At 54.9% G+C, this 20381-nt stretch overlaps 1 protein-coding gene across 3 annotated transcripts; it reads left to right on the top strand.

Moving 5' to 3' along the window:
• Positions 1-342: 342 nt before the first annotated feature.
• On the top strand, positions 343-9265 carry FRMD6 (FERM domain containing 6). 3 transcript variants are annotated; one of them, XM_062495022.1, is made up of 13 exons: positions 343-565; positions 1439-1529; positions 1661-1740; positions 2416-2492; positions 3676-3862; positions 4766-4921; positions 5468-5533; positions 5622-5690; positions 6329-6503; positions 7578-7913; positions 7998-8123; positions 8807-8898; positions 8981-9265. In XM_062495022.1, the coding sequence occupies exons 1-13, from the start codon at positions 467-469 to the stop codon at positions 9263-9265; spliced, it is 1839 nt and encodes a 612-aa protein (XP_062351006.1). In that variant the 5' UTR covers positions 343-466. The 3 variants fall into 3 exon arrangements, with proteins under 3 accessions (XP_062351006.1, XP_062351005.1, XP_062351004.1); XM_062495021.1 differs by having other exon boundaries at positions 1661-1776; XM_062495020.1 differs by having other exon boundaries at positions 1661-1803.
• The last annotated feature ends 11116 nt before the right edge of the window (positions 9266-20381 follow it).

Genomic DNA, 20381 nt, shown 5'->3' with positions numbered 1-20381 from the left:
GGGATGTGGGGATCCTCTTGTGGGACTCCACAGCATTTCCTTGTCTTTCCATGGCTGGCAGGGAAACCTCCCTCTTCCAGCACCGCTCCTTGATGACCCAACCGGGCTATTCCCAGTGGATAAACTCCCTATTTATTGTGATTATGCCAGAAAAGCTTTCCCTGAAGGGGAAACTGCTGGCTCAGATTTTTGGGGCTGGGTCAAAAACCATGGGGTTGGCATGGGGGTGGCAGTGGTGGGGTGTGCCCAGGGGTTTTGGGGGACACATGACCATGAACCCACACCGCGTGTGGACATACTGGTGGGTGGGAAGGATGTGGGATGTAGATGGGGAGCTGAGAGTGGCATACCCAGGACTCATCCCCCTTTCTCCCCGCAGGGATGGCACCCACAGAGCCCGAGGCCACCCTGGCCCGCCGGTGAGGTGCCCCCCACCAGCCACTCCGAGCCCCCTGCCCAGAGCACGATGAACAAGCTGCCTTTCCACAACAACAGAGTCATGCAGGACCGGCGCAGCGTGTGCATCTTCCTCCCCAACGACGACTCCCTCAACATCATCATTAACGTAAGGAACACCCCCTCTGACCGCTGGCGTTTCCATCACCCCTCCAGGATTGTGGGTCCACACCTTGGGTTTGCTCCTGGGTTTCATTTGGAGCCTGCCTGGCCTTTCCCTGGTGGGGAAATGCTCGTGAGTTATTCCCCTGAAGGTTGCTTCCCTTCTGGATGGCACTTCAGCCTCCTCTAGCCCGGGGAATAAACAGGATTTGTTGTCCTTTGGCTCTGATTGGGACGGAGCATTAAATGTGAAATTCCCCCACATTTTTTTTTTTTTTTTTAATTCACCCCCACCCAGTGTCGCTTTTGAGTCAGGAAAATGTTTGAATTCCTTTCAGAACTTAAAGGGAGCTTATAATAAAGATGGAGAGAGCTTTGGAAAGAGGCAGAAAACGATAGGATAAGGAAAATGGTTTTCAATTTAGAGGAAAGATTTAGATTAGATAATAGGAATAAATCCTTGCCTGTGAGGGTAGGGAGGCCCTGGCACAGGGTGCCCAGATTTGCTGTGGCTGTCCCTGGATCCCTGGAAATGTCCAAGGCCAGGTTGGACAGGCTTGGAGCAACCTGGGATAGTGGAAGATGTCCAGAGGGTGGAATGAAACTGGAAATATTCTGATTTCTGCCCCCAAAATTTCTCCCCAGTGCTAGGTTCCTGCACCACCCACTGCTCTTGAGCTGCCCCGTGGTCCTCTGAGCATCCCACCCCTGGCAGAGCTCTGCTCCTGCAGCCCTGGCTTTTGGGGACTCCTCATGGACAGCTGAGCCCCACAGCCCATCCTGTCACCCTCATCCTGCTCAGGGTCCTGCTGAGGGGTTTGGTGCTCCCTGCCTGGCTCAGGTGGGCACAGATGCATCCAGGTTTTTGTTTTTTTTACAGGTGAAGATTTTGTGCCAAGAGTTACTGGTGCAGGTGTGTGACCTCCTGAGGCTAAAGGATTGTCACCTCTTCGGGCTCAGCGTCATCCAGAGTAAGTCAGGGGCTGAAGTGTGAAAATTAACACTTCTGGTGACCAGGAGGTCACAGTTTCCCCCCACTGATGGGCCATGGTGGGAGGCAGGGGACACGTGGGGATGCTGATGCCACCTCTGTCCCTCCCAGACAATGAGCACGTGTACATGGACCTGGCCCAGAAACTCTACAAGTACTGCCCCAAGGAGTGGAAGAAGGAGGCCAGCAAGGTCAGCGGTGAGGTCTTGCATGGAGAGCTGACGGCAGTAAGGCCACCTCTGTCCCCATCACAGGTCACTTCCAGGACCCGGGAATGCTGCCAAGGGGTGGGGGGGCATTTAGTCAGTGTGGAGCTGGGGGGTGGATATGCAAAATCACATCCCTGGAGTTGTCACTCCGAGTGCCACCGTGTGTCCCAGCTGCAGGTGCATCTTCCACGCTCTATCCCTGGAGCTCTGGGGTTTTTTAACTATGATTTTTCTTCTCTTCCCTTATCTTTCAGCAGAATGTTTTAGGTCCCCTTCTTCCAAATTCTAAAATCAATTTTTACAATTTTTTTTTCCCCATATCACCTTTTCATTCTTTCAGTGCTGAGAGGGTGGTATCCAGGCTCGAGTGCTGGCGCTAAGCTGATGGATGATGATCTGGGAGAGGGAGAGCAGCAGTGAGGTGTTGCAGAATTCCTGGGGCTGTCACACACAGCCACCTGCTTTTTAAAACTGAAATCCCCTTCATTTCCAGCATTTTGTGTGGAAAAATGGGTGCAAACCCTTAACTGAGGAAAAAAAAATGCTACGGTGGGCGAGGGGTGGCTGTGCCAGACATGACCCCAGAGAGCTGAGGTGAGGGGCTGGGATGTGATGCTGGGATCCCCATAGGATTCCTGAAAACCTCTTCCATTCCAGGGGATCGACCAGTTTGGCCCCCCAATGATCATCCACTTCCGAGTGCAGTACTACGTGGAGAACGGGCGGCTCATCAGGTAAGGACGTGTCCCCTCCCAGGGCATCTCCTGGGCTGGGTGTGCTCCAATCCAGGGCATCTCCTGGGCTGGGTGTGCCCCAATCCAGGGACACCTCCTGGGCTGGGTGTGCCCCAATCCAGGGACACCTCCTGGGCTGGGTGTGCCCCAATCCAGGGACACCTCCTGGGCTGGGTGTGCCCCAATCCAGGGCATCTCCTGGGCTGGGTGTGCCCCAATCCAGGGCATCTCCAGGGCTGGGTGTGCCCCAATCCAGGGCATCTCTTGGGCTGGGTGTGCTCCTATCCAGGGACACCTCCTGGGCTGGGTGTGCCCCAATCCAGGGCATCTCCTGGGCTGGGTGTGCCCCAATCCAGGGCATCTCCTGGGCTGGGTGTGCTCCTATCCAGGGACACCTCCTGGGCTGGGTGTGCTCCTATCCAGGGACACCTCCTGGGCTGTGAGTGCTCCAATCCAGGGACACCTCCTGGGCTGTGAGTGCCCCAATCCAGGGCATCTCCTGGGCTGGGTGTGCCCCAATCCAGGGCATCTCCTGGGCTGGGTGTGCCCCAATCCAGGGCATCTCCTGGGCTGGGTGTGCTCCTATCCAGGGACACCTCCTGGGCTGGGTGTGCTCCTATCCAGGGACACCTCCTGGGCTGTGAGTGCTCCAATCCAGGGACACCTCCTGGGCTGTGAGTGCCCCAATCCAGGGCATCTCCTGGGCTGTGAGTGCCCCAATCCAGGGCATCTCCTGAGCTGGGTGTTCCCCAATCCAGGGACACCTCCTGGGCTGGGTGTGCAGCCTCGTGGTGCTCTGGGGTGCTGGGCACATCCCAAAAGCTGGGGCTGCCTGTGGGTTGTTTCTCACAGGGACAGGTGGGGACACTGCCTCCAGCCAGTGATGACAATGTTTTTTTGGGGGAGTGAGGACAATGGGTTTAGCACAGCTTGATTTGAATTGACCAAGGTTGGGAGCTGCAGTTCCTGCTTTGGGGATAAAATGGTTTCCAGGGCTTTGGGGAAACAGTGGCACCTGCACAGACTTTTTGAGCGTTTTATTCCACCTGGCTGGTGAATCAGCTGCGTGTTTGGAAGAATTTCAATAAATAGGGAAGAGAGAGCGAAACCCTTTGGTGACCCCTCCCTGAGGACTTCCCAGCGGGCGTCCCCTGGCTGCTCACTGCCCCCTGTGTCCCCACAGTGACAGGACAGCTCGGTACTACTACTACTGGCACCTGAGGAAGCAGGTGCTGCACTCACAGTGCGTGCTGAGGGAAGAAGCCTATTTCCTGCTCACTGCCTTCGCCCTCCAAGCCGACCTGGGAGACTTCAAGAGGAACAAGCACTATGGGAAGTACTTCGAGCCTGAGGCTTATTTCCCTGCCTGGGTAAGATATCCCTGCTCTGAGCTTGATGCTGGGCTGCTCGGAGCCTTCTGGAGCATCCCAGGTTAATCCTGGTTATAAAGAACCCGGGATGGCTGTGGGGATGGGAATGGCTGTGAGTTGGGGTTTGTGTGGGGCTGGTGGGGAATTCCCTGGGAGCTGCAGGGATGCTCCTGGGGGATTCCTTGCAGGCATTGTCCCACCAGCGTCAGGTGCAGCCCTTTGGGAGCTGGTGGCACAGAATCCCAGAATGGTTTGGGTTGGAAGGATCTTCAAGGTCACCCCCTGCCATGGGAAGGGACACCTTCCACTGTCCCAAGCTGCTCCAAGTTCTGTCCAGCTTGGCCTTGGACACTTTGATGGATCTGGGGGCAGCCACAGCTTCTCTGGGAATTCTATCCCAGGGCCTCAACACCCTCCCAGCCAGGAATTCCCAGTTCCCAATATCCCATCCGTCCCTGTCCTCTGGCAGTGGGAGCCATTCCCTGTGTCCTGTCCCTGCGTCCCTTGTTCCCAGTCCCTCTCCAGCTCTCCTGGAGCCCCTTCAGGTGCTCAAAGCTCTCCCTGGTGCATTTTGTTCTCCTTCCCAACCTCTTTCTTGGTTTTGTCCCAAAATCTGCCTGCTCCTCCTTTTTTTCACACATCGCTGAGGAGTGGTGGCCCTGGGCCCGTGTCCCCAGCCATGCAGGGAGTCCCTGTGTGACTCTCCCTGCCCCAGCACAGGTGTCACCATGGAATGGGGCACATGGAGCACACTTCCCAGCTGTTGGCACGAAGTCACTGGCTGCTGTAATTATTTAGGTTTTTTGCCTGGAGGTCTCTAGAACAAAGCTCCAATTTGAAACCACCACTCCTGGCACAGTGAGCACGGGGCAGATGGACAAGCTTCTCTCCTCCTCCAAACAGGTGGTGGCCAAGAGGGGCAAGGATTACATCCTGAAGCACGTGCCAAACATGCACAAGGACCAGTTTGCCCTGACAGCCTCAGAAGCCCATCTCAAGTACATCAAGGAGGCTGTCAGGCTGGATGATGTGGCCGTGCACTACTACAGGTTGTACAAGGTGAGCCCTGGCCCTGGGGTTGTTGTGATTTTAATTTTGGGAATGCCTTCCCTGAGAAATGCATGTCGGGTTTTTCTCCTGGGAACAAAGCAGTTTGCTTGCTGGGAGAGCATGAGGGGTTTTAATTGAATCCCAGCATAGTTTGGGTCGGAAGGGACCTTAAAGTTCTTCCAGTTCCACCTTCCTGGGGAACCAGGGACACCTTCCACTGTCCCAGGGTGCTCCAACCCAGCCTGGGACACTTGCAGGGATCCAGGGGCAGGCACAGCTTCTCTGGGCACTCTGTGCCAGGGCCTCCCTACCTTCACATGGATAATTTCTTCCTCACATCTAATCTAAATCTCTTTCAGTTTAAAAGCATTCCCCCTTATCCTGTCACTCTGCCTGTGTCCGAAGTCACTTTCCATTTTTAATTTGGCACATTAATCACAGGATGGTGACTGGGGTGATTGTGGCAGGATCCCTGGGCTGAGGTGGGGTGGATTTATCCACTTGATGCTGCGAATTGTGTATTTAAAAACATTTTTAACATTTTTCCCCCCTTAGGACAAAAGGGAAGTGGAGGCCTCCCTGACTCTGGGGCTGACAACACGGGGCATCCAGATTTTCCAAGTAGGTGACTGAATGAAGGTGGTGGCTCAGCTCAGCTCCATGACCCTACCACAATCCTCAGCCATGGCTCCCTCTCCTCTTTTCACAGAACCTGGATGAGGAAAAGCAGCTGCTCTACGACTTCCCGTGGACAAACGTGGGGAAATTGGTTTTTGTGGTGAGTTCCACCATCTCCACCTGGAGCACTGCTTCCAGCTCCGGGGTCCTCAGCACAGGAAGGACATGGAGCAGGTCCACAGAAGGCCAAGGAGATGCTCCATAGGCTGGAGAACCATTTCCTATGGAGCCAGGCTGGGAGAGCTGGGAATGTTCAGCTGGACAAGAGAAGGCTCCAGGGAGAGCTCAGAGCCTGAAGGGGCTCCAGGAGAGCTGGAGAGGGACTGGGGACAAGGGATGGAGGGACAGGACACAGGGATTGGCTCCCACTGCCGGAGGGCAGGGATGGATGGGATATTGGGAATTGGGAATTCCTGACTGGGAGGGTGGTGAGGATGCCCAGAGAAGCTGTGGCAGTCCCTGGATCCCTGGAAGTGTCCCAAGGCCAGGCTGAGTGGCGTTTGGATCAACCTGGGATAGTGGAAGGTGGACAGGGATTTGCCTCGGAGGTCTTTAAATTCCCTTCCACCCCAAACCACTCAGCGATTCCACAATCCCCAGACAGGGCATCCCTCGGGCTTGGATGTGGGCCTGGGATGCTTTTGCAGGTGATGACACCCCATGGGGTTAACCTGCAGGACTGGGTGAGAACTGGAGCATTCTCCTCTTCCGGGGCTGATGCCGTGCTTGTCCCCCCAGGGTAAGAAGTTCGAGATCCTGCCTGACGGGCTGCCCTCTGCCAGGAAGCTCATCTACTACACGGGCTGCCCGCTGCGCTCGCGCCACCTCCTGCAGCTGCTGAGCAGCAGCCACCGGCTCTACATGAACCTGCAGCCCGTGCTGCGCCAGGTCCGCAGGCTGGAGGAGAACGAGGGTAGGTGCTCCGGGCCCCAGTCCCACCAGGACAGGCTCCCTCGTGGCGTTTACACCTGTAGGGGCACCTGGTTCTTGTGCCAGCGCCGTGCCCGCAGCCCCCGCGGCCGCTTAGGGATGGGTGCGAGCCCTGCGCTCGTCTCTGGTATCCCAGTTCTGCCCGGTGCTTCTGCACAGCTTTCCCAGTGTCCCTCATCCTTGTGAAAGCATAAGGTCTTCTTCTTCCTCTTCTTTCCTTTCCTCATCTTCTCTTTCTCTTCCTCTTTTCCCTCTTCCTTCTTTTCTCATTTGTTTTTTCTTGTCCTACTCTTCATCCTCCTCATCTGCCTCAACTTCTTCCTGTTTCTCATTCCTTCCATAATTTTCTTCCATGTCCTCCTCATCTTCTTCCCCTTTCTTATCCTTTCCATCCTTTTCTTCTATGTCCTCATCTTCTTCCTCTTTCTCATCTTCATCCTACTCTTCTCTTGTTTCCTTCCTCCTCATCATCCTCCTATTTTTTTTCTTTCATGTCCTCTTCATCTTCCTCCTTCTCATCTTCCTCCTACTTGTCTCTTGTTTTCTTCTTCCTCTTCCTTCTCCTGTTTCTCTTCCTCTTCCTCTCCCTCCTCCTCCTCTTGCTCCTCTTTCTTGTCCTCCCCCTTCTCCTCTTTCCTCTCCTCTTCCTCCCTCCTCCTCATCTAATTCCCACTTGTTTCATCTTCTTCCTCCAACTCCTCCTCATCTTCTTCCTCCTTGTTTCATCTACCTTCTCATCCTCATCTTCTTCCTCCTCTATTTTTTTTCCTGCTCCTCCTTCTTTCCTTCCTTCTTCTTTCTCTTCTTCCTCAACATCTCTTCCTCCTCCTCTTCTCCCTCCTCCTCCTCTATTGGAGGAGCAGCCCAGCACAGAAGGTTTGGAGCTCCTGCCCCACCTCCCTTAACGCTGCTGGCACAGAGCCGTCCCCAGCTGTGCCACCACGCTGGGCTCGGGTGACAATTCCTCTGTGTGCCGGCGCGTCCGTGCCCTTCCGGGGCATCCAGTTTGCCCTGGGGGTCGTGGGAACCGTGCTGATTCCATGCCCCACCCCTGCAGAGAAGAAGCAGTACCGAGAATCCTACATCAGCGACACTCTGGACCTGGACATGGAGCAGCTGGAGAAGCGCTCGCGCGCCAGCGGCAGCAGCGCCGGCAGCATCCGGCACAAGCGGCTGTCCCGGCACTCCACGGCCTCCCACAGCAGCTCCCACACCTCCGGCATCGAGGCTGACCCCAAACCCCGGGAGATGGGGCCCGAGGATGGGTTCTCTGGTGCCGGTGCCCACCGCAAGCTGAAGACGTGCAGCTCCATGACCAGCCACGGCAGCTCGCACACGTCCGGCGTGGAGAGCGGCGGCAAGGAGCGGCTGGAGGAGGATTCCCAGGATGATGGTGGGTTGAGTTTTCCGTTCGCTGGGCTTGGAGGGTGCTCTGAAAGGGCACAGCTGACTTGTCCTGCCTGCTGGTGCCTGGTAGAAATCGAGATGCTGGTGGATGACCCCCGGGAGCTGGAGCAGGCTGGGGAGATGGAGGTGAGCCCCGACATGTGCGTCTACATCACCGAGGACATGCTGCTGTCCCGCAAGTTCAACGGGCACTCGGGTAAGGTGGTGGCTGCTTCTCTTCCCAATCCCTTTGATGGATGATCTTTAAGGTCCTTTCCAAGCCTGGTCGTTCTGTGGTTCTTTGGTGTTTGGCAGAGCAGAGTTGGCCCAAGGTGTCCGTTTGGGATGCTGGGAAAAACTGGTCACCCGATGGGTTGAAGGAGAGATGGGGTAAAGGAAAGAGGAACCTCTCTCAAATTGTGCCAGGGCAAGTTTGGATTGGATTTTAGGGAAAATTTCTTCATGGAAAGGTTTGTCCAGCCCTGGCACAGCTGCCCAGGGCAGTGGTGGAGTGCCCATCCCTGGAGGGATTTAAAAGCCATGTGGATGTGGCACTTGGGGACAGGGGTCAGTGGTGGCCTTGGCGGTGCTGGGGAGCAGTTGGATTCCATCATCTTCTCTGGAGCTGTGCCTGAACCCAGAAAGTCACCTGCATTTCCAGCTCTGAGCTGGGAGCTACTGGGGGATCTCTAGGGATGCCAGGCTCCCTGGGGACAGCTTTGGATGCCATTTTGGGGCAAATTTGGGATGCTTTGTAGGTAATGCTGATTGCTAGTGGAGCTGTTGGGCTGAAGGCACCGCACTGCGCCAAGGGAGCCTTTGTCCCCATGGACAAAGCAGAAGTGGATCCCAAGAGAGCTGAGCCACCCCAAAATAACATTTGCACCCTCCTTTGTGCAGGACTCATCGTGAAGGAGATCAGCTCCTCCACCTCCAGCTCCTCGGAGACGGTGGTGAAGCTGCGGGGGCAGAGCACCGACTCCTTACCCCAGGTACGTGGGGCTGGGGCTTTGGGATTCCCCAACCCCCTGGGGCTCCCTGGCACACCCTGAACCTCCTCTTGGCTTTTCCCAGACGACGTGCAGGAAACCCAAGACGTCGACGGACCGGCACAGCCTGAGCCTGGATGACATCCGGCTCTACCAGAAGGACTTCTTGCAGTTGGCCAACCTGTGCCAGGACACGGCGCAGAGCTTCACCTTCGGCTGCGCCCACGGCCTGGATGAGGATGGGCTCTACTGCAACGGCTGCCTGGCCCAGCAGTGCATCAACATCCAGGACACCTTCCCTGTGAAAAGAACCAGCAAATATTTCTCCTTGGATCTGACCCACGACGAAGTCCCCGAGTTCGTGGTCTGAGCGTGGGGAGGCTCCGACGCCGCCTTCCCTCAGCCCTGCCCTGCTCCCTGCAAACCACGGGGACCGTGGTGCTGGAGGATTGTCTAGATAAAAGGTGGGGGGAGAAATGGGGATCCCCGGGATTCCAGAGGAGTTTGTGCCAAACACGAGTTGTCTTATTCCGACTGGGAGGAGCACAGCTCAGCTGGGCAGGAGCCCACCCGTGTTTTCTCGTGGCGAGGTGGCCTCTCCCCCTCCTTGCCCCCACATGACTCTGGGGTGGCTGGAAAGTGCCAGACTGTCGTGTTCAAGCCAAGCCAAAGAAATGTAAATAACCCTAAAGGCCAGTATGGGAAAGGAGAATTAAGCAATAACCAGCCAGGGATCTCCGGGCACAGTGATGTTCCATGGAGGAAGGCATGGCCAGCAGCTCCTGGGGCAGAGCATGATCCCAGTTTTTCCAAAAACATGTGCTGGAGGTCAGACTGCAGCAGTCCCAGCCAGGTGGATGATGACTGGAAGCTCTCAGAGCCATTTGCAACTTGTTTTTATCTTTTTCCTTTTTTTTTTTTTTTTTTTTGAGAGCAAAACCCCAAAACCAAAAAAAACCACAAAAAAAGAAAAACCCAAACCAATGAACTCAACCCCCCACCAAAAAAAAAAAAAAAGCAAAGGAAAATGGAAAAAAATAAGTCCCCTATAAGGATAATGCAATAATGCATCCCAAACATTGAGTATCTAGAGAATACATATATAAATATATCGAGTTATGTATGTTTATATATGTCTGGATCTTACAGACCCATTTGCATTTTACTCCTGCTCTGAAACACCTTTTATACAAAGGATCTGCCTTTCTTCTTTCACGAACTCTAGCAACAATCCTGTTTTATTTCTGAAGCACTAAGGTGAGAAAACAGACTTTCCTCTAGAGGAGAATGTGCATCCAACCGCCTTGTCCGTGTGGCTCTTCCTGCTGCATCTCTGCTCTCTTTTCCCGAGGCTTTTCATGCATCTTTAGGTGTCTTACAGCTGGAATAATTCTGCCAGAGGATGATGGTGACATGCTAGGAAAATCCAAGAGTGGTTTCTGAGTGTGTCCCAGGGATGCCAGACAGCCCAGGTGGAATATTTGCTGTTGGTACCGGAGGGTGGAGCATTGCAGAGTTAATTATCACAGCACAATGCCTTTGTAGTGGATATTTTTAATTAGAGTTTAGCCATTTACAGCCAAAGTTTTGCCATATTTTGATACACCACTTTTTTTTTGTTTTTGTTTTTTTTTTTGTTTGTTTTTTTGTTTTTTTGTTTTTTAACTGGAAGCTTTTCTTAGAAAAACGAACCAAAAAAATATATAATTCTTTTATAAATAAGCACAATCTTATTTTTATAAAAAATGTTGGGGGAGGGAGCTAAGAAAAGGGAGCTGGTACCAAAAGAAATGGAACATTGCTATAAGCACAGTCCAAAAAAAAAAAATCTCTTGGGATGTTGGGATATGCTGTGGGCTCTGTGTCCTCATCCCAGAGCTTGATCTGGCCCTGCCTGAGGGTTTTTTTGGGAAAATAACGTTGATATCCAATGTTGGCAGGGCAGGATGGTGGTCCCTAAAGTGTCCTTGCTTCCCTAAATCCACACAGGGCAGCTGGAGAGATGCTGCTGGGGCTCAGGGCTGTGTGCCCCACTTGGGTTTGGGGGATACGCCACCAAATATCCCAGGAACCTCTCCTTGGGTGCTGGGATAAGTTCTGTGACTCCAGCCCCCCATCCACGTCTGTGGGTGCACCAGCAGCGTGAGTTTCCATGGTACAGGCAGGAAAATTCCCCAAATTCATCCCCAGCTTCTTTTCCCCCCTCTGCCATCCTCTGGATGCTCTCCATGGGACCCTCATCCTGCAGAAACACAGAGCTGGAGGGCAAAAAAAGGGATAAATTGTGTAAAGAAATGCTCAACACTGCTCAAAAATGGGGAGGGGGCAGCCCCATCCCATTATCCTGAATCCAAAACTGGAGAGGAGTGATGGGGTTGGAGCTGTGCTGGTGTTGAGGGCTGTGATGGAGCCAGGGGGACACAGAGGTGCCATTTATTCCCAGTTTTTCCACAGGTGGCCGGGGTGGTTCCAGCAGGGGCTGGGGGTGGCTGTGCCCACCTGCCCTTGGGGCTGTTCCCCCTGCAATAAGGAGCTGTCTGTCTGCACAAAATAATCCTTTCTGTGAAAGGATCTTCCCATCAGGGCGATGGGAGAGCCCAGTGACTGTGTTGCAAAAGGAGCAAAATAAAAAAAAAATAATAATTAAAAAAAAAAAGAAAAGAAAAAAGAAAACTCAAGGAAAATCAAATCCCGTGCAAATCCCCAGAGCAAAATTCTTTTGTACCAATGAAGTTTGTTGTGTGCCTTTTGCAGTACGGCTGGACGTGACAATAAAGTGACAGTTGTTTGCATCACTTTGACTCCTGGAGATGTGAAATGCTCCCAGGTTTAAGGGAGAGGTGGAACACTGCTGAATTTAAGGACAACGTTGCATTTATTGTGTTCTCTGATCCGGTGGTCCCAGATCTTGGGAGCAGGTTAAAGGAAATCCTACCTCAGGCAGGGCAGTGGTTGGGCTGAGCCTTTCAATACTGATTTTTGGTTATTTTTGTGAAGTGACAGCAAGTTTTCCAACGCTCTGGAGTTGGGAAGAGGCACGGGGGCAGCTCCTGAAATAAGTGGGAGTATGGAGTGTCCATATTAAGGATCCTGGTGGGATGGTCAGGGGGATCCCCAACCTTCAGGAGCTGTGGGGATGGAAGGGGTGAACCCCTCATGGTGGAGCTGGGTGGGCAGAGCCTGTCCCAGCCCCCCAGAACCCCAATCCTGCTCCCCATCTCGGGCAGGGGGTGGGCAGCACTCACTGCACGATGAGTGCTTCATCCTCTGCTTCCCTTCCACCTCTCTTCCTCCTCTGTTCAGAGCGAGCTCTCCTTAGGGATGGTGGGATGGGGATTTGGGAGAAGCACCCAGCTGAGTTTTCCCCAAGGGAGGAAACTCCACAGTGTTGGTTCAAGATGTGATTCTGAGCAGGATCCTGTGTTGATGTTTTTGGGTGGTTCACGTGGACTCTCCAGTGTCTGAAGGAAGGTTTGTGCTGCCTTTGTCCTCCACAGCACCCAGGACCACCCTCCCATCTCCCACTGGAGCTAATTAAACTCAGGACATAATTGGCCAGTTCTTTTCTGTGTGATTTTGCCTGGTTTGCTGATCCTGCCATGTCCATCCTCCCGCCAAGGAAAACTGTGGAAGGTACCAACACCCACAGCAATTCCATGTCCCCATTTCCAGTTTCTGGAGCATCTCTTGATCCTCATAAAAAGCGTATTTATCCTCTCAAAGGGAGAGGGTGTGGAGTGGCAGGACACAGGGAATGGCTTCACTGCCAGAGGGCAGGGATGGATGGGATATTGGGAACTGGGAATTCCTGGCTGGGAGGGTGGGCAGCCCCTGGCACAGGGTGCCCAGAGAAGCTGTGGCTGCCCCTGGATCCCTGGGAATGTCCAAGTCCAGGCTGGAGCAGCCTGGGATAGTGGAAGGTGTCCCTGCCCATGGCAGGGGCTGGAATGGGATGGGATTTAAGGTCCCTTCCAACCCAAACCATTCTGGGATTTCATAAAGAAGATGACGACGATGGTGATGGAAGAGCCTGTTTTCCATGCGGAAGCAGCACCAGTGAAGATTCCAGAGTGGTTTCTCCCAGCTCACAGCACTGTCCTGTGGCCCTGGATGCAGCCATGTCCCATTTTATGAGTGAGGCCCCAGATCCTGCCTGCCTTTGCCATCCATCCCTCCTCTAAATCCTGGGACAGGGATGGAGATGTGGGGCTGTGCCCCTCTGGAGTGCCCCCACTGCCCCCCTCCCCTGGCACCTTCAGCATCCCCGCTGCCAGGAGCATCCAGTGCCTTTTCCACAGGCTCCAGAAATAATTGTACGTTCCCAACAAATTCCCTTTGTCCTCTAAAAATATCCCTGGCGAGGCAGGCACTGACCATCCACAGGTCCGGGGCCCTAATTGCTGATTTCTGCTTAGATCCGACATTTTCGGGGCAGGAGGGAGGAGCACGAGGGCAATGAGCCACTTCTGGGAGGGGGACTGCATTGTCTGCTGCTAAGTATAGCCTCCAGATTTCATCCCTGGCCTATAAAACCCCGGAATTTTCCTAAAACCAGATGGGGAAGGGTTTGTTGCACCGGCCGGACACATCTGGCGGGGGTGAGGAGAGGGAGGGAGATCTCCCCTCCCCATGGGCTGTGCTTAGAAAAGGCAAAATGAGAATGAATTTAATGAATCCCCCTCCCTTGGATGACTTGACCTCCGTTCCTGCTTCATCTCAGCACGGGGGAGGTCCCCAGGGGAGGGAAAGGTCCTCGAGTTCCCATCCCGGCGTGTCCCCAGGCACCAGCGCTGGCCTTTTCCCTGGGATGCTCCCTGCTGCTGGCAGCCCTCCCGCAGTTCTGCTGTTACCATTCCATGGATTTAAACGCTGACAAAAAGCCTGCCCTGGGGCCAGCTCCTCTCCAGTACTTCCACTTCCAAATTTTGCAGCTCCCATCACTATTCCGGGGGCAGCCGGAGAAGTCGGAGATTTGGGATTTGTAGGGTGACCACGGGCAAACTCCAGTTTTATGGAGCCAACTGCAAAATGCACGATTTAAAAAAAAAAAAAAAAAAAAAAAAAGGGAAATGTTGCAGTGGTATCCTTAATTTACTAATTAATTCCCTGCTTTCCCCTGCTGTTAAGCAGGGAGTGCGGGAGTGGGTGCCTGGCACAGCATCCTCTTTTCATCATCATTCCCAAAACAAGCACGGCTGGATGTGCCCATCAGCATCACCCCAGCGGGGCACCAGTGACTAACTGGTGATAATTACAAAAACTCCCCCCTCGTGCTGGTGGCTTTTTAGGGAGTTTCTGTCACCCCGAAATTACCACCGGAGGGCAACACTTTTAATTAATGCGGCACCGCAGGTCCCCGACGCTGTGTCGGGATCACTGCTGAGGGATGGGAGGGGGGGACCCTGGGTGCCAGGGGGGTTCCAGGTGGGTGCAGGGACAGACAGGGTGCGTGGTTTTTTTTGTTTTTGGGGACGTCGGGGTGGTGTGCCCCATTGTGCAGGGCAGCGGAAGAAATCAGTCATCGAAGGAAATCAGTCATCGGGGGTTGCTGTGGAAACCGGAGGGGAAACCCGGGCTGTGGCAACCAGGGAGGCTCTGCTGGGCCAGGGGAGGGGAGGGGTGGGGAAGGGTGGGGAAGGGTGGCACACAGCCCCCGTGTCCCCCCGGAGGGCTCCTGCTGTCACCCTTTTTTGGGATGTTCCCAAAGGGAGCTGCATCCCGCAGCTGCTGCTGCTGTGGGCGCTGGCACGGCTGGTTTGGGTGGTTTTCGGGTTGTTTTGGGATGTATCGGGATGTTTTGGGGGTTGTGGCCCTCCCCAGCTCTGCTGTGCCCCCTGCCCCAGCTCTGCCTGGGGGGATACAGGAACTTCCTTTTATAAAATCATGGAATTCCAGAATGGTTTGGGTTGGAAGGGACCTTAAACCCCATCCCATTCCAACCCCTTACCACGGGCAGGGACACCTTCCACTATCCCAGGTTGCTCCAAGCCCTGTCCAACCCGGTCTGGGACAATTCCAGGGATTTGGGGTGGCCACAGCTTCTCTGGGCACCCTGTGCCAGGGCCTGCCCACCCTCATAGGGCAGGATTTCCATGAGGACACAGCTGGGCTGGGGCAGGTGGAGGAAAGGAAAAGCCACCTTATAAAAACCCCATCAGCTCCCTCATGCCTCCAAAATCTTCCACTTGAAATCCCCCCCCACTGGACCTGTGGGGTCATATTGACTGAAAATTAAATATAAAATACTGAGTGATCCCCTGAGCTGTGCCCTAAATGGGAACTTTGGAGTTGGGAAGGGTTTGAGGGACAGGGAAGGGTTGGGGTGTGCCAGGGGGATGGGGACTGCAGGTGAGGGAAGGGTTGGGAGGGATCCAGGTTTTTGGGGGGCTCAAGGGACATGGAAGGATGCAGGCATGGGGCGTTTGGAGCAGTGTAGGGGGTGAGAGAGGGCAGGGATGGGTTTAGGGGGGCAGTGGGTGCAGGGATGGGTATTCGGGGTTCAGGGCGTGTGATGGGGTGCAGGGGTGGTTTAGGGGTGTGATGGGGTGCAGGGGGGTTCAGGGCGTGTGATGGGGTGCAGGGGGGGGGTTCAGGGGCTACGAAGGGTTCAGGAGGGGTTGGGGGTGAATATGGGGTGCGAGGGATGGGGGTGTAGGAACTGTGGGTGTGGGGTGCAGGATGGGGGTTTAGGGGTGGCTGTGAGGGGTGCGGGGCTGGCACGGGGATTGTGTGGGGTGCAGGATGGGGGCGGGAATGGGGTGGACGAGCGACAAGGGGCCATATAAGGGACAGCGACGGGGACGGGAGATGCGCAGGGCAGCGGAGTCCGAGTAAAAGCGATCCGCAAAAGCCGGGGGATCGCAAGGGAGAGGAGAGAAGGAGGAGGAGGAGGAGGAGGAGAGGAGGAGGAGGAAGTCGGGGCTGAGCCGCTTCCTGTAGGCAGCGGGATGAGCGCAGACAAAGCTGGGTGGGGACTCGCCGCTCGGGGCTGCTGCTGACCACCCTCCTCCTCCTCCTCCTCCTCCTCCTGCGGCCGCATCCCTCCGGCCCTCCCTCCTTCATCCCTCCCTTCATCCATCCCAGCGTCCGTCCGACCATCCATCCCTCGGTCCCTCTGTCCGTCTGTCCGTCCCGCCGCCGCCCGCCCCGCGGGGACCGGGGCACCGCCGCCCGCTTCCAGGTACGGCCGGGCACAGGGGGGAGGGAGCGGGGCTGGGGGCGCTGGGAGAACTGGGAGCACTGGGAGCGCTGGGAGGGCTGGCACTGGCCACACTGGCGCAGGTGGGGCTGGGCAGGGCGGTCCCAATCCCCGCCACCCTCTGTCACTGTCCCCCGTGGGGACCGAGCCGCTCCTAAATCGGCAGAAAATCTCCCCAAATCCCGCAATCCCCGCATCCCCCGACCCCGCGGGGACCCCACGGGGGCTGGGAGCCGGGAAGGTGCCTCGTACCGGGAGTTCAGTCTCCCAACAAAGGTTGGATTTAGAGGGTTTGATCCTCCTTAATCAGCTGATTTGCCATCACAGGCAAGGCTTTCTCCGTGGATGAATGAAACGTAGTGTTCTTTCTCCCCCGATTTTTTTCTATAATCACGGCAAGGAAGGAAGGAGCGGGGAGACTTTCCCAACCCCAAATCCCTGCAGCAGCCTCAGCTGGGATCAGCCCCAGCCTGGCTTGGAGGGATTTGGGGGTGATATCCATGCAGGTCCATCCCGCCATCCCTACAGCACTGTCCCTCTCCCATCGTTTCTGTCAAAATCCGTATTTTTCCCAGCAGCGCTTTGGGTGAAGGATTCCCGGGAAATCGCCGGGAAGATGAGCTCAAGGAAAACTGGTCCAGGGCTCGCAGTGGGAGGGGGGGAATCCAGCAAAAAAACTGACAGAGGGAAGATTTGGAATAGATATTAGGAGGAAATTCCTGGCTGTGAGGGTGGGGAGGCCCTGGCACAGGTTTCCCAAAGAAGCTGTGGCTGCCCCAGATCCCTGGAATTGTTCCAGGCCAGGTTGGACAGGGCTTGGGGCAGCCTGGGCTAGGTGTGGATGGCAGGGATGGAGTGGGATGGGATTTAAGGACCCTTCCGATCCGTATCAGTAATTCTCTGATTATCTCACCTCCTTGATGGAAAATGATTTATATTTAAGGAGAATCCTGATGCACAGCGATACCCCCTCATTGATCAATTACTAATGAGCTCCTAATGAACTTAGAGCACAGCACCCAAAGGGCAGTGGCTCGGAGCAGCAGTGATCTGCCTCTGTTGTTCCTGCTGCTGGCTCTGGGTTATTTCTTCCCTCATTTCCCCCCTGCCCTCCCAAATTGTTCGCGATCCATCTCCTCACCAGCGATCCCGTGCTCCTCACTCCTGGAAAAGGGGCTGGGGCTGTGTGGATGGGTGGCAGGAGCCCATCCCCGGGCAGCAGGCTGCAGCCAGGCATTGAGGATTTTTCCTTATAACTGGATTTCCCTGAATGCAACTGGAGCATGCGATTTTAATCCTCTTTCCTACCATATGGCCGCTGGCTGGATTGAAATATGACTCAATTAATTATTGCCAGGAAAGCCCTGGGGCCAAGCCTTTCTCCAGGAGGAGGTTTGGAGGTGCTCCTGAGGTTCTGATGGGGCTTTTCTCACCCTGTTCTGTGGGATTCAGGGATGTGGCTCAGCCCCATCCCACCCCAGCATCTGTGTTGGCCCTACAAGGCAGGGCATTGCCCCAACTGCTCCTTGGCACCGGTTTTGGGGCTTTTTTAGGCATTTCCAGCCTTGAAGGAGGAGGCAGGGATGCTGCTTGATGCATTGTGCTGCTGGCTGCTCACCTGGAACACGAGTCTGGCAGTCTCAGCATCACCTGGATAAGGCTGGAGGCAGCAGCATCTCCCCCAAAATGGGATATTCCCAGCTTGGGAGGACCTGTGGTCCCACACAATGCTCATCCTCTCTCCCAGCTTCCCTGGGAGCTGCCAGCTTTGCTCCCAGTGGATAATGCACCAGCATGAAGGATCTCGGGGGGGTTTTCTCCTCACAGCCATGGGCTGGTGGTGGCTTTGATTTTGGGTCTGGGGGGAGATGATAACTGAGGCTGCTTCATGGGATGGGGGTTCTCAAGACTAGAAGCAGGCAATCCTACAGGGATTCCCGTGGACTGATGGCTGCAAGCTGGTGAAGAAGATCTGTTACTATTTATTATTATTATTATTATTATTATTATTATTATTATTATTATTACTACTACTACTACTGCTATTAATCTCTAATCCCACCTGCTTCTTTGCCACCCCGTGCCAAGCGGAAAAGGCAAAAAAAAGGCGATTTTCCTGGGGTAGGCAGTGCCATCCCACCTGGCAGCCCCGCGGATGCTCCCGCTGGAATTCCAGGGGCTCCTGAATCCCGGTGAGTCACCGAAGGAGGACAGCCAGGCGCCGGCACTGCCTGTTTCCATAGTAATTAGGGCTGGAGAGACGGTGCTGGAGCCCCACGGACCCCCCGTGTCCCCAAAAAGCTCTGCCCAGGTGGGATGCTCCAGGCGGGCACGCCCAGGACACCAGCGGTGCCACCTCCGCGGCTGGGATTGCCCCGTTTTGGGTTGGGATTTAGGGGTTCACCCTGGGAAAACACCATTTTAGGCACCAGTGGCATCAGTTGTCAGCGTGACTTCTCCAAGGGTCTCGTTCCTGTGCCTGGATCGGGATGGGACAGCGGGATGGGAAAGTGGGATGTGTCCGTGTGTGTTCACAGCCAGCATGGAAGCAGGAGGAACGAGCTGAGGGATTAGGTTGGATTTTCAGTTTTTCTTGCTTTTTCAGGCTCTTTTCTCGCTGTTCTCCCTCACTCTCTGGGCTCAGCCTCTTCGTGGGGAGGAGGGATGGGGGCAAAGGCAGTGGGAAATAAAACCCCATTCCATGGAAAAGGATGTGGGTGAATCCTGGTCCACTAACCGAGGAATTTTTTCCTTGTCCTCGCACAGTTTTATCCCCTGCTCACTTCCAACCCAGCTTTCCATATGCATTTTTCCTTCTGGGTGCCTCATGCACGGTGCAGACTCCCCAAACCCACTCCCTTTAGAGCACAGGAGTGGCCTTGTCCACCCAAAATCCTAAAGATGATCTCCTGGTCCTGGGGAAGCTCGGGATGGCTGCAGGGACAGGGGCTGTGGCTCCTGGCTTTGTGGAAAGGCAGGTCTGAACTGGGAAGGACAGGATCCAGCTGCCAGGAGAACACAGGTTGGGCTCTGTGGAAAAGCAAGGCTTGCTCCAAACCCCATCCAGAGTGGCTGGGATGGTGTTGGTCGGGTGTGGATGTTGGATCAGGCCAGTGATTAATTAACGATGCCTTTGATTAGAGATGTGCAAGGGAATCGCGGTGCTTGGTGGGCGGGGAGGCAGCTGGATGCAGGATCAGGGAATCAGGGAATCACGGGGTGGCTTGGGCTGGAAGGGATCTAAGAGACCATGTGGGATGGGTGAGGACGCAGGCATGCCGAGGCTGGAGTCTAAAATCGCTCATCTCCTGCATTTCATGTGGGAATGATGGACTCCAAGCACCAAGATCAGTGGGAATAAAAATCCCTTCTAAAATGTCATTGGACCAAGCCTTGAAAAATCAGCACCTTGCAGCAGAGACACCCTGGATAATTCCTGGGAAGCAGCTGCACCAGGACCTGCTTATCCTCCCAAACACAATTACTTTTCACCTTATCTCGTCCTTCCCTGGCTTTTCACTCAGCAGTTTCCTTCCCCTGTTGTCTGTCATCATCATCCTCGTTAGAACCCGGGTTAATTAGTTTATCCAAGGGAAGCTCTCCTGGTTGGAGTTCTGTGCTGTGGGTGATGCTCTCATGCAGGTTCCCGAGCCAGCTGAGCTGCAGCTTGGTTATTCCAGGGATGCTGCTGTGCTTCCCAAAGTGCTGCTCCCTGGAGCTGCTGGATAAGCTCCTTTATGAGCTGATGTCTCAGTTTAACAGGTTTATCTTCCTGCCCTTTCTTGCTCTCCCGAGGGTTTTGGGAAGGGAAGCTGGCCATCCCGTGAGGCTCCCTAGGGAACAGCTTTCCTGCCTGGAAAAGTCCTGGATGGACCTGCAAGAGGGATCTCTGTGGGAAGGAGCTGCCTGAGCCTTGGAGCTCATCAGGAATCCCTGCTCATTCCTGGGTCACATGAGATCCCTCCAAAGGGGAAAAAATCTTTGGAAGAGCATGGGATATTCCCTCTGCAAACTCCTCGGTGTTCCTGGTTTCACCAGGGTGCTCAGCATCCTTCCTCCTGCTGCATCCTGTGTCCAGGGGGATAAATCCCAGCCCCAAACCTGGCTGCTTCCTGCTTTTCCTGTGCTTTGAGCTGCCTGTGCCCATCCCTGCAGGCAGAGCCAGCAGCTGCAGCAGGGACCAACCACGGGGACATCAGTGCCATGGGGACATCGGTGCCCTGTGCCACCAAACCGAATTCTGGCACATTCCCAGGGTAAATCCATGCTGAGGATCCCCTTTCCTCCC

This window comes from Cinclus cinclus, chromosome 6 (assembly GCF_963662255.1).
Source record: "Cinclus cinclus chromosome 6, bCinCin1.1, whole genome shotgun sequence".
NCBI classification, from domain to species: domain Eukaryota; kingdom Metazoa; phylum Chordata; class Aves; order Passeriformes; family Cinclidae; genus Cinclus; species Cinclus cinclus.
Note: the sequence above shows the minus strand (reverse complement) of the source record. Positions and strands in the feature narration are given on the sequence as shown.